Source organism: Pyrus communis, chromosome 14 (assembly GCF_963583255.1).
Source record: "Pyrus communis chromosome 14, drPyrComm1.1, whole genome shotgun sequence".
NCBI classification, from domain to species: Eukaryota; Viridiplantae; Streptophyta; class Magnoliopsida; order Rosales; family Rosaceae; genus Pyrus; species Pyrus communis.
The window spans coordinates 22,705,898-22,719,816 of NC_084816.1; the positions used below are offsets into that span (position 1 = coordinate 22,705,898).

The window sequence follows — 13,919 nt, forward strand, 5'->3', positions numbered from 1 at the left end:
AAAGTAAGTAACAAAGAGTTAGTCTTACATCTTAAGTCTCGTATTCAATTTTCTCTTACTTCAATATTATCCACTTGTATAATTTATTGTTATTAATTTCATTGGCTCCTCTGAGATAAAAGATACATTATAAGAGATGCAATTATCTGATCAAACACTCGAGGGGGCTGTCAGTCAAAGATATGGTTGGAGGAAGATGCTGACAAAATGCATGGATACCAATTAGTGAAACATGTTTGATCGACCATCCAACAGGCTACGGTGCATGTGGTGCCAGCACATCAATTTTGGTGGAATTCAGATCCCAAAATCTCCCTCAACCTCTATTAGTGGCCTGTGAATACGAATCCCCACCCAAGCGATATGCTTACCGACAAGACATCAACACGTTACAGCAGGCAGGCACCACGCCAATTAATTAAAGTATAATCATTTTGATTAATCGTAATCTTGATCTGTCATCCACTTGCTCGAGTTAAAGAAAGTTCTAGTTTGCAGTTGAAGGGTTAATGCGTTCTTAAGTGGTTCTGAAATTGGAGTTTGATTCTAATTTTACACGAATTAGTCTGTTAAAAAATTTGAGTTGCATAAGAGTGATGTTAATTATTCATTTCAACTAAATGATCAACGATAATAAAAACCAGAAAAAATAAATCAACATGTGTCGTATTCTTGATGAAGGTAAAATGTTCTACCTTTGGATTTAAAAAGTTTCCAAAGCTGTCAACCGACCTTGATATATCATTGTTTCTTTCTGCCGACAACTTAAAAAGCAAAGAACAAATTAGGAGACTAAGGGGAATGGATAGTAGTAAATATTATGCTAAATCAGTGCAATGGGAGTACTTTAAACTATTTGATTAATTGGCTACATAAAAAACATCACTTGGTTAGATAATTACTAAACCCCATACACATGTTGTTTTGTTTATGTGCATGCATGCGTTCCAAAATTATATTGAGAGAATGAAAGAGTGAAAATTGGGTTAGATGCATGATAGGATAAGGATAGCCTGGTGGGATGCATTTGGATTTCGATATTAGAAAGAACAAAAGAAATTTCATATCGTAAAATTTTCGATATATAAAATTTTGGGGTTCCTAGTGCAAAGGTTTGCGTTTTTGTAAGGGCTATAAATCAGTTAGTTGGAGCTTGACAGTGAAAGTAACAAGAAAAGTTTATATTCAGCTAGATAAGAATTAAGTTGGTATGTTTGATTCGTCAAACTTGTGAGCAACCGTATTCTTTCACGAGACATATGGAACTATATTATAAAATTCTTGAACAAAAGGTCATACTTGTGATTTTTCTTTTGAAGAATCACGTTTACATTTGTTCTAAGGTTAGATTGACCATCTTTAGTTTGACATTAATTTTAGAAGGAGATTGATATTAGGTCCTTTTTTTTTTTTCTCTTCTATTGAAATTTCATTAACTTTAAGAGCCGAACATGCTAATGCTAAAGATTTTGTTTGTTTCCATTATGAGCGAAGCTCAATATTGTTAAATATCCTATATCAACCGTATTTCTGATAAAAGAAGAGTTTAAATATCTTAATCCTACTTCAACTAACATCGAAGTCTTTTGTGATAAAACCTCACACTTATAGGACTCTGCAAGTAGTAATTAACAAGTTGGAGACAATATCGATGTTGTTGAAAGTGGGCCTTTGTTCCTTCACTCTAATACTTTGACATGGTATCAGAGTTAGGGAGCGGGCCCATACTGCACGCAATGGGTGGGTTCCCTTGGCCCCGTGCGATGATGGTGGGTCCCTTGGCCTAGGGTGAGTCCCCTTGGCTCCACATGATTCTCGATGTATGGATCTCCCACGTGTGACCCACTAATTGTCTCCCACGTGACAGGGCATGTTGAGATATCTCACATCAACCATATCTCTGAGAAAAAAGAGTTTAAATATCTTAAACCCAATGCAACCAATAGGGAGGCTTTTGTGATAAACCTCACACCAGTTGGACTATGCACGTGGTAACTACCAAGTTAAGGACAATATTGGTGTTGTTGAAAGTTGGTCTTTGACCCATTTCTCTGATAATTTGAAATGATATCAGAGCCGGGCCAATCAAATTCACAATCCTAACCCAACTTTCATCTCAATCGGGCCACCTAACCCAACTTTCATCTCAATCAGGCCAGGATTTTTAAGCCTATTCAGATCATTGGGTCTAGGACAATGCCAACATGCCCATCAAAACAAGAGTTGGGCTTTTGAGGCCAGGCAACTAGTTCAAGATTATTAACATGGATTTTTGCCCATTAGATTAAATACAAGTTTGCTAATTGAGATCATGTGGTGTGTCAACTCAAAACATGCCAACAATACTCAAAACCAGCATTTTCCATAAGTACTTTTCCAATTGTAGCTTTTCGCGTTGTAAGATCCACTGCTCGTATCTGTCCACTCAAGCCCAAAGCGTGTCCAAAAGCAGAAAAGCCAGCAGCTTTCTTGTTTACTGCAATTCCCAGATCACCCAAAACGGAAGAAATGGTGATATCAAACAAGCCGAATCAGTATTCAACCGCATGCCCGAGAAAAACACTATTTCCTGGACTGCTATGCTCACTGCATATGCCGAAAATGGCCAAACTTCCAAAGCACGTAAACTGTTCGATGAAATTCCCCAACGAAACATAGCATCGTATAATGCGATGATCACGGCTTATATTAGAAATAAATGTACGGTAGGTGAAGCTTTTGAGTTGTTTTCTGGGATGCCGGAGCGCAATGAGGTGTCTTATAGTGCCATGATCACGGGTTTTGTAAAGGCGGGGATGTTTGACAAGGCTGAGAAGCTTTACTGTGAAATGCCAGTAAGGTGGCGGGAACCGGTTTGTTCAAATGTTTTGATAAATGGGTATTTGAAGGTTGGAAGAACTGAAGACGCAGTTCGAGTTTTTGAGGGTATGGTAAATAGCAATGTGGTTTCTCAGAGCTGTATGGTTGATGGGTATTGCAAAATGGGAAGGATTGTTGATGCTAGAAATTTGTTTGATCAGATGCTGGAGAGGAATGTGGTTACTTGGACAGCACTGATTGATGGGTATATGAAGATGGGAATTTTCGAAGCCGGGTTTGAATTGTTCTTGGATATGAGTAGGGAAGGGCTAGTGAAGTTCAATAGCACTACAATGGCTGTAATGTTCGAAGCTTGTGGCAGTTTTGATAGATATCGAGAAGGGATTCAGATGCACGGGTTAGTTTCTCGTAAGGGGTTTGACTATGATGTCTTTTTAGGAAATTCTGTTATCATTATGTATTGTAGATTTGGTTGTATAGATGAAGCTTCTAAGGTATTTAATATGATGAACAAGAAAGATGTAGTTTCCTGGAATTCCTTAATTGCGGGTTATGTTCAATGTGCTGAAACTGAAGAAGCTTTTAGATTGTTTGAGGTGATGCCTGCAAAGGATATAGTATCATGGACGACCATGTTATCGGGATTCTCTTGCAAAGGGATGACTGAGAAAGCCATGGAGTTGTTCAAAATGATGCCTGAGAAGGATGATGTTGCCTGGACTGCCATAATTTCGGGTTTTGTAAATAATGGGCAATATGAAGAGGCTCTCATTTGGTTTATTCAGATGCGTCGAGAGGAAATCAGGATCAATCCCCTTACTTTGAGCAGTGCACTCAGTGCTTCTGCCAGTTTGGCCAGTATAAACGAGGGGATGCAGATCCATACTCTTTCATTTAAGATGGATATGGAGTTTGAATTATCCGTTCAAAATTCTCTGGTCTCTATGTATTCAAAGTGTGGGAACACTGTTGATGCCGATAGGATCTTCAGAAGTATCACTTCGCCCAATACTGTTTCATTCAACTCATTGATTACAGGGTTTGCGCAAAATGGGTTTGGTAAAGAAGCTCTTAACTTATTTCAGAGCATGCAGAATGAAGATTGCGAGCCAAACCAAATCACCTGTTTGGGTGTTCTTTCAGCCTGCGTCCACGTGGGACTAGTAGAAGAAGGATGGCAGTATTTTAATTCGATGAAATTGGAACACAATATAGAACCAGGACCGGATCACTATGCTTGCATGGTTGATCTCCTTGCTCGAGCTGGTTTGCTACATGAAGCTGTCGATTTGATTCATTCAATGCCATTTGAGCCCCATACCGGGGTTTGGGGAGCTCTTCTTAGTGCTAGCAGGACTCATTTATGTCTTGATCTTGCACAGCTTGCAACTCGGAAGCTAATCAGATTGGAGCCTGATGACGCGACCCCTTATGTGGTCTTGTCTAATTTATATTCTACTTTAGGGAAAATGAAGGATGGAAACCAAGTGATGATGACCAAAAAATCAAAGGGGATAAGGAAGAGTCCAGGCTGCAGCTGGATTACAGTGAAGGACAAGGTTCATTTGTTTCTTGCAGGAGATCAATCCCATTTGGACTCACAAGCAATTAAAGGATTACTCTCGATCATATCAATGGAAATGGAACAGCTACATTTTTATAGACGATAATTTGAAATTTTCTATTTATTCGTCGTCTCAATCATCAAGGTTTTGGGATCCTTCCGCTGTTATGTACTTCAGTAATTAGACTATGAGGCCTTGTTCGGACGGAAATCATTGTTCGTCGGAGATTTGAGTAGAAGCTGTTGCTTATTTGCCTAAACTTGGTTTGGTGAGGGATACTCTGGTATGGTTTTTCGCCAATATACCTCTGAAAGAAGTGAACTGTTGGGTTCCCACGCAAACAGATTAATACTTGCAGTCGTGCTGGAAGAGTTAATTGGTAAAAACACTTGTGCTGGAATAGTTATCAAATTCTCATTTGTTTTGTATGTAATATATTCAAGGGAGTTGTAATTGAAAAATAAGTTACATATTAGAGTACCTTGTATTACAAATCCAAAGTCAGCAAGTACATAATTAACTGTGTAATTTCAGATCGAACTCGGAATATTAAATACATTCCAATTCCTATCCAATTTTTTTTAGATTTTTTTAGATTTCGAATTTAAATCAGACGGAGTATTTTGAAATTTTCAGCTCGGAGTCGGTTGGAATCGCATATATGTTCCTATCCAAATTGCACACCTAATGAGGAGGGATACTAAAAATAAGCCCAAGAGTGAGAGATTTTCTTATGCAACAAAGATTTAGATCTAATGGCCTCACCGCGCAAAACTGTTTGTTGTGTCCAGTAGGTGCATTGCTCGTCTAATTAGATTGATGCACAGAGGGGGCTTTTAAATATGTATGGGGTGCTTTTTGTGGTTTAATCCGTCGTCTGTCACTTCCTGTTTTAGCTTTGTGTACTAAGGAATGCTACACCAGTTATGTACTGGTGTGGAGTTTCATCGTCCACAACTGCAGCTAACCGCCACCACAACCACCGCTGATGCCACCAACGTCACTCGTTGTTGTAGCTACAGCAGCTGCAGTAGCAAAAGTAAAACCATCTCCTCCCAAAACAGTTCCTCCACTTAACATCGTGGCCGGCAGGGTCCTGTGCGAAAGTGAATTTAGAGGGTAAGGGTTCGAATTTTCGTGTGATTGTGTGGAATTTTTATATTATTTTGTGGAAGATTATGCATTTAATAAAAATAATTTGAAAAAATAATGGAGATGAGGTTCAAACCCATCCTCTAGGCCAATGTAAAAAAACAGTAATACCACTTTCGCTAAGACTCAAGTTTGTATTATTTTGCACATACTACTATATATACATATATGCATGCAAATTTGAAAAATTGGGGTCCTTCTGATTTGGGGACCCTGTGCGGTGGCACCACTTGCACCCCCTTAGAGCCGGTTCTGGTGGCCGGAAGCTCGTTGACCAGAATTAGGCACCGCGGTGGCTCATTTTGCTTTACGATTCTTGTTATTAGACGTGTAGAAAGCAAAGACACCAAATAAATGCAGCAACCCCGAATAAGCCTTCGGCTACGAGAGTTTGCGCAAATGAGTCATTTCTTCACAATTATCCTCCACAGGAGAAGGGGCATGCTGCGCATTCTTTATACATACACGGTTCGTATTGCGGATGTTAGGGGTTGGATCGTGCATGCATTATGTTAGACATTTTTTAAGGGCGTTTATGCGGAAGTTCACAGTTGCCGTTAATTTCTTTAGGGTTTACTAATTTGTGGGAGGTAATGCGTCAAGTTTGTCATTCAACATTTTTCTTCCAATCATAAGTTGACTTTTGGTGCATATAGCAATTTCTTGGAATTTATCATGCAAGCCATACTTATGCATATAGCAATTTCTTGGAATTTATCATGCAAGCAATTAGTAATGTAAATTGATTTAGTTAGCTGAATCTTCAGATATTGCGCTAAAAGTCTAAATTGACATTGGGCAGGGTAGTGTGTTTCTGACATTCATTTGATCCGATGGCTAAAAATTAAAAAAATATGTGAGAAGTAAAATAGGATGTGTGAATAGCACATCCTTTCTTTTATTATTATATGAGCAGTGATTTGACAAGATGGCTTTGGCAGAGAAGGCCACTTTTATTTCTTCGAATGGGAGCCTTGATTCAATTTTTCCGTTAGAGGGTATTCCTTTGCTAAAAATTGTGCAGACTCTAGAAATCTCCTGCTTGGCCAGTGAATTCTTTTTTAGGAAAACTAATGAAAATGGTTTAAAAACTTTGAGTTTTAACAATAAAGATAAAATAAAGGATAAAATGAATAATACCATGATTGACTTTTTAGTGTAAAAATGTGATTTTTAGTTAAAATGAACAGTATCACGGACTTTTCGTTAATTTGAATTTTTCTTCGTTTATTTTAGATTAATATAGTGTAAACTATCACATGTATTAAAAAAAATAATAAATTCTAAACTGGTATAGATAACACCTCCTATGATTGTGGCATTTAAATTTAGGTACACAAATTCATTATAATATAGTTTGATACAGACAATTTCAGTACAAACATTTAAATACATTAATTCATCATAATATAATTCGATACGACGTTTCGATTGCAAACAAATCTTAATATATTTCGGTACAATCATTTTTGGAAACTTTTGTATTTACATATTTTTCTTATGTGTTGCTAATTTCTTTTAAATGTTTTCTCATTTTAAGTTTATTTATAATTGGGAAGAAATAGTACAACAAGCAACCCCTAAAAAGAGATAGTATAACATGATCCAATCACAAGCACCCTCACCCTCCTCCGCCACAGCCTCCACCGCCACAGCCCCCACCGCCACAACCGCCGCCGCAGCCCCCGCCACAACCGCCACTATCTCCGCCGATCACATTACTAGCTACGGAAGTTGCAACAGCTGCAGTAGCCAAAGCGGTACCAGCTCCTGCCAGAATGACCATCCCACCATCTTTCTGTCCACCACCTTCGCCTCTTTCAACATCGCCGCGGTTAGGTTTTTGAGCCGAAGAAGGCACGACGGTGGCTTGGCTTGTTTGCTTCTTCTTGTTACCTGTACTACAGCAAGAAAGCACCCAAAAAATACCAATTACGACTGCAATCACAGAGCCAACGGCTACGAGACACATTTCAAATTCTTTCATTTCTTCACAGTTTTATTCGGTATCGCAAAGGGGCATGTCGCGCACTCTTTATATCTCTACGTGTTGCGTATATTTGGGGTTGACATTATTAATTTAAAGGAAGAATGCGTGAATTAGTCTGTTATGGCATGTACGAGGCAGTTTCTTGGAAATCTATTACGCAAACACAGAGCTAAGTTCGTAGATATTGACGCGTCGGATATGGCCTTATTCTTCAATCCATTGCGTCTTATATTCAAATCATCGTCCTTCCATTATTCTAGCCTAGAGTAATATTATTGCTTGTAATAAAAATAAAATAATTGTTTTTAGTACAAAACCGAGTTAAAAATAATGGTCAGATTTTTTTTTTTGTTTTTTTTTTATATCCGAAGCTGACTAAATCTTCATATTTTGATAACAAGATAATGTTAATTATTTTAAGTATTGATATTTGGAAATCTCATATGTTCAACAAGGTCTTCAATACAACATCAATTTGTTCAATAAAGCAACAAAGCCTTATTACACTAAGTAAGATCAGCGATATGAATCCTAAAACGTCAATGTGCTCGGTTTGCTCAATAAAGAGCGGGAAAAAGAAAACCCTTATCTGAAGTGAACATTTCATTCTGTTTTTTTGATATCCTCTCTTTTTGAAACACTAGTGTTATACAAATCCAGTTTAAATGGCTACTTCGAATAATTAATTAAAAAATAATTGCAGTATAAACAATTTGGAATTGTTACAGTAATTAGACCTATACGAGCTGTCCTTTTGATTCTTCACCTCTTCACAATTGGAGAGTGAAATGAATCTGACATTTCAGTACCAAAAGAGCTGGCTGCTAGGCCTGCCGGCCGGGCTTTGTGTACAAAAATAGACAAAATCGCCCGAGACAAAGTATATATCAAGCATCCTCTCTGTTTCTTCAATCTGATCTCGGGCGATTTGAGCCGCCTTTGTGATTATTGTACAAGGGTAAGATCCATCCGGACCCGTGTTTCTTTCTTCCATAACACCGCCAATATAGTATGAACAGAGCTACCAAGACACCGGCTGGGATAGCCCATCTGCCTCAAACAAAGAACAAATTAAAACACAACTTCACTTGCAACTCAAGCAACTTCCTGAGGACTAAGGAGTAGAAGAGTTCTGTTACCTGTCCAGATCAAGGACGGGACTGTAAACGAGTGTTTCCCAAGTGGCTACTATTACATGCCAAACAGGGTTGTAGTAGAGAGACTCTGCAGACCAAAACATCCTCGTGTATGTCTCTAAGAAGATGAACATGATCCAGGCACCGATTTCAATCAATATAAACTTTATGATAAACCGGCCAACGACCACCATGACAAGGGAGAAGGCGACCAACCAATTGAAGAGTCGGTGATTGTATTCTTTTATAAATAGAGATCGTGACTTCCCCAACATCTGCAAATCAAATCATATACATCGTACAAATGAGTTTTTGCACCCAGCGGAGAGAAAATGAAGACGAGGAAAAAGAAAATGGAGAACATAACGTGTGCCTGACCTTCATCATGCGAACCTCATAGTTTGCTTTTGCAGGTCCAACACACTCTTGCTCAAAACTTTGGTTACACTGCAGGAAACCTGCGTTGAATTTTGCCATGGAAGGAAGTCTGAGAACTTGAAGCTGGTCCATTTTATCCTCACATCTGGTATACAATGCCTCACAGAGCTTTGAAGATTGATATTCGTTTGCCATGACCACATTCTTAAACACCTAAACAAATTCCCAGAGTTTAAGCAGCAAAGTCATGTTAATATATTTGCAGGATGCGTAGCTGGTGCAAGTGAGGGTGCCAACAAAATAGGTAAAACGACTTGGCATGTTAAGGCAGAGACTAAATACATGACTCGGAGACGGGTTTAGAGCTACTATTACAAAGTTAATATACCTTGTCTACTTCTTCTTGAAGTTGCTCGACTGACTTCTTTGCATGGTGACGGCCAAAATGTTGATCCTCAAAAAGTTTCATTACTTCCTCCATGGACCGTTCATGGTATTCTTGCACAGATTGCTCTACGAGAGGTAAACTGAGTTTTTCCATCCTTTCATGGTACAGCTTTAAGCATCGCTCAAGAATACCCTTATTGAAAACCTCCACCAGAGAACCTGTTGATGGGATCTCCCCCTTGTTCAACGCTTCAAGAATCTGAAAAAAAGAAATAAATATAAATAAAAAAAACACAAAATAAACTAAGAGAACGATTGTAGCTAGGATCCTTTCTTTAAATTCTCTTAAATACCTTATAGATGGGATGCCACACAACATAAACTGTAATGAAACTTAATGATTCTCCTATCTTAGCTGATTTTAACCAACCAACATTATATTATAACAGGTACCTGCTCCAGAAAAGATACAAACTCCTTTCCATTTAGAGTTTTTCCCTGCACAATCTTTGGACGGATGATACTAGAAACAAGCTGTTTTAGTTGTTCCTTTTTCTTAACATACATCGGGTCAAGCTCACCATCCTTCATGTCGCAGAGTTTCGTTCGCTCAAGGTGAGGCTGTTTGAAAGTTCGGAATCACCACAGAATCAAAACACTTGACAAACAAATAGAAAATATATCTATAGCAAAGGGAAGTTTAAATTTATTATAATACACGCACAATATTACAATATTATGGATTATATTGTATAGGTTAGAACGACGCTTATTTTTATCCACAGTGAACTCAAGTGTCTTACTCAATGTTGAAATAACCATATAGCAGACATAGCAACTAAGAAATCATAAACTATTGCACATGGGTCAGAAATAAAGCTTGTCCAAAACATGCCTCCCAACTAAAACATAAAGCCAAGAAAATGAGTGCAAAAACTGCTGAAAATAGGAAAACCCATACTTGTGGTAAACTGAAGGCTGTGCTATTATCACCCATAATAGCCAAAGAATCTCGGATCTGGTTAACCTGATAAAGACACACAAAAAGGGTTCGCTTTCAATCCGTGAACAGCAATATCTCAGCAGAAATGCCGGCAAGTGAGAATATAAGGTGAAAATACCATATCAATGTTTTTGTTGCCTGCAATGTCACAAAGCACCCACTATTAAATCCATGATAGACAAACAAATAAATAAGTTGCACTGCATTTATGTAAGAAGCAAAGACAGATCTTTTGCAAGGATGCATACTGGGAGGAAACAAAACACTAACCATCATTGTTAGGGACGCGAAGAAGAGCTTCATTAACCATTTGTTGCACAGATTTCCCTTCTGCAGAATAAACACCACAATGTCAATTCATGAGCACTCTGCTGGAAGCTTGGAAAAAAGGGTTGAAAGGTGAGAAGACTAATCTCGGTAGACTGTCATTGTAACTTCTATGTTGCTCATATTTAACTTGAACAAACATGCTATAGGCATTTCTCAAACTTACGTAAAAAATCACGCTGGATGAGCCACAATAACTTTGCAGGTTCAAAAGCAACATCTTGTCCCTACAAAACAATCCAACTATTCACATGTGTAAATTATTGCAAGATAATACATGCCAGGGACAATGATTTAAGGGATTGGAACTTACCTTCACTCTATTTGCCACATGAAATTTGCAACCAAGACGCAAACATGTCAGTTTTGATAATAGCAAAACAAATTAAGTATAATAACAACAAGGATTGAACAAACTGCGGACCTTCCATAAAATTCTTCAGCAAGCTCAACAGCAAATGACAGCCTGGCAATGTCAGCTTCACGGATCTACAGAAAATGACAACCGTAGAGATAAATCAAATAAGGCAAACTGGGATTGAACAATAATGGACCAAGGACCTAGTACATGTTTCTAATACATCACGTGTTGTGCAACTCACCGTCTCAGGCAGGTTATAAACAAGAACAGAACTCATAACAGTTGCCAGAGCGAAAATCCTGCAAAAGAATACTCAGAAACCCAGCAGAAGACACAACTTGAATGACCATCAAAGGAAAACTGAAGATTACATGATGACTTGGAGATTACCGGTCATCATATACGTTTGACTTCCCAACACTTTCAAATCCCTCAGTATCAAGGTAAAAAACCGAAGTTTTCACTCCGTCAATATCCAATTCTATTGGGGTTCCCCATACCCAAATCCCTGTAAGAGGCAAACAGCCACCGTAAATATATCTCTCAAAAAACAATAATGCACATCCATGATATCAAGGTTGCAATAGATTTACCTTTTGTTTTTGTGTCACGCATGTGTCCAACACCAAACCCTGTGGGAAAACCGTTTAAAAATAAAACTTAAAGGTTGTTATATTGTTCAAACCAACAACCAATGCATAAAGATTAATCAAACAAGATCCACAGGAAGAAGGCGATAGAAGTATAACTAATAGAAGTAAAGACTACACCTTCATAACAAGAAAGGGAGAGCAGTTGGTTGAGCAAAAAAGATTTTCCAGAGCGGTATGGTCCAATAACCTAAGAAAAAAAATCATTTGAATAGAATCAAGATGTACACGGAGAACAGAAAGTTTGCTTTACCCAGGGAAATGTAGGACAATAAATTTAATCGTAAATCTTTTAGTCATATTTGTATGCATGGAGACTGAAAACCACTGCCCTTTAGCCTACATGATACTACTACACCTCTACAAAGGTGAGGTCATTAAACTCTAGCTAAAACTAAACATCCAGAGTTTGGTAAGATTTCCAAAATTAAAAATGTAAAGTTCGCAAGAATTATAGATGCTACGGAGAACAGGTTTAAGTCTTACGGCAACAGCTGCAATTGGATTTGTTATCCTTTCAATGGCCTCCAACCCTTCCCTTGAAAGACGAAGTTTTGTATGACCAGGATCAGGTTCCACAATAGGAAATCTGTATGTAAAATATTGCACAAACATTAGCCACATACGATGTGCATAACAATGGCAGAAAAACAGCAACAATGGTTAGGCAGCATGTAATCTCAAAATAAGGTGCATAAAGTGACTCATGGGTCGACAAGGTTTCCAAAATAAGATGCGAAGATTCACAGTACCGCACAATTGAGGCAGGGAGCATAGTTTCTTATGATGTTTTATTTCCCTCGTTATAGTCTCCCATTAGTGTTTAGGAACATCCTACCTACTTCGATAGCAAAACAATAATTAACCTTCACAATCTAGAGCACCTTAAAATCATGTTCAACATTCGTGATTGGCCGGCACTCTCGCATTGCTGCATTATTCTAATTTACACTATCAGATAGTAAACTAACATAACCGCACTACAATTGGCTCATAAAAAAAATTTACAAAAAAGAAACACAGTGCTCATATGAAGCACATTGACATACTTCATGCTGTTAACAAATCACTAAACGACACAAATAAGCTAAAAGTTCCCAACTTTTCAGTATTTTGGAAGCACTTTTCCAACTTTCTCATGTTTCTGAAACTTGTTTTTAGAATCACCAAACGCCGTCCCAGATCTAAAACAAAAGTTTCAAAATTTATTCACTAAGCATAATAACTGCATTGCAATATTGTTCACCATGATCAAAATTCAACTCCAACTATCCAAAAAAGCCAAAAGCCAAAGCTGTTTATAGCTAATCCCATTGGCACCAGATTTCTCCCATCAGCAAAAACAGAAAAAACACCAAACTTTAGATTAAAAAAAATCAGAACTTGCATCACAAAAATCACTTACGCCTGGTGAAAATTCTCAATTGCGAGCGACCCAGATGCGAAAAAGCAGAAAACAATCGAAAACACAAAAACCCAATTCGACATCGCCATGGAAGAAGCAGGGGCCTTCATATGGCAAATGCGGTCGAGTTACAGGCGGGTTCACGGAACTGTGTGCACGGATCAATCATGGGGGTGAGAAGAGCAATCTGTTTAACAGAGAAAAGCAGTGTACGTGAAGGGGATCTGGGGAAGACTAAGATATGAGTGTGCACGTTAAGAATCGTGCACCCACACGATGGCGGTTTACTGAGAGGGGAAAGCTTTCAGGACAGTTGGCTTTTTGTCCCGAAAAGCACAGGATTCCTGCCCTAAGAGAGCGAAAGTGGTCTAAATGGAGTTTAAGTTTGAATTGACGGATGAGTCCTCGGAGTTTGGAGTTTGACCTACTAAGGAGAAATGGTAGGTTGGTAAATTTCTGTAAACAATGTGTGAGTAGGATTTTAGCACCTGGATGAGAACTGGATTGTGATTGGCTGTGTTTACGTTGCTGTTGTTGTTGTTGTTTCCCTTTTGTGTTCCAAAACGAAACTCCACGATTTTTCCAATGTCAAATTGTGTTGAATCTCAAGGTCATCTGCAACCAATGGCTGATCAAATAGTTCGTTTTAGTCCTCAGGCTCTTCAAGAAATTAATATTTTAATAAGCAATACAGGGGTCATATTTGCTTCTATCTCCAACCGAGGGCTAAAGGGTCATAGGGCTC

At 38.3% G+C, this 13,919-nt stretch overlaps 1 protein-coding gene and 1 pseudogene across 1 annotated transcript; one reads left to right on the plus strand and one right to left on the minus strand.

Moving 5' to 3' along the window:
* The first annotated feature begins 2,333 nt into the window (after window positions 1-2,333).
* LOC137716536 (pentatricopeptide repeat-containing protein At1g53600, mitochondrial) lies at window positions 2,334-4,919 on the plus strand. Its single transcript, XM_068455989.1, has one exon. It carries the CDS (start codon window positions 2,334-2,336, stop codon window positions 4,488-4,490), a length of 2,157 nt encoding a protein of 718 aa, XP_068312090.1. The 3' UTR covers window positions 4,491-4,919.
* A 2,987-nt stretch (window positions 4,920-7,906) lies between these two features.
* Window positions 7,907-13,578, minus strand: LOC137715845 (uncharacterized; annotated as a pseudogene).
* Between the last annotated feature and the right edge of the window lie 341 nt (window positions 13,579-13,919).

Bases quoted from the DNA above. Each gene is read 5' to 3' on its own strand.
- LOC137716536 (XM_068455989.1), top strand. From the start codon at position 2,334: ATGCCAACAATACTCAAAACCAGCATTTTCCATAAGTACTTTTCCAAT.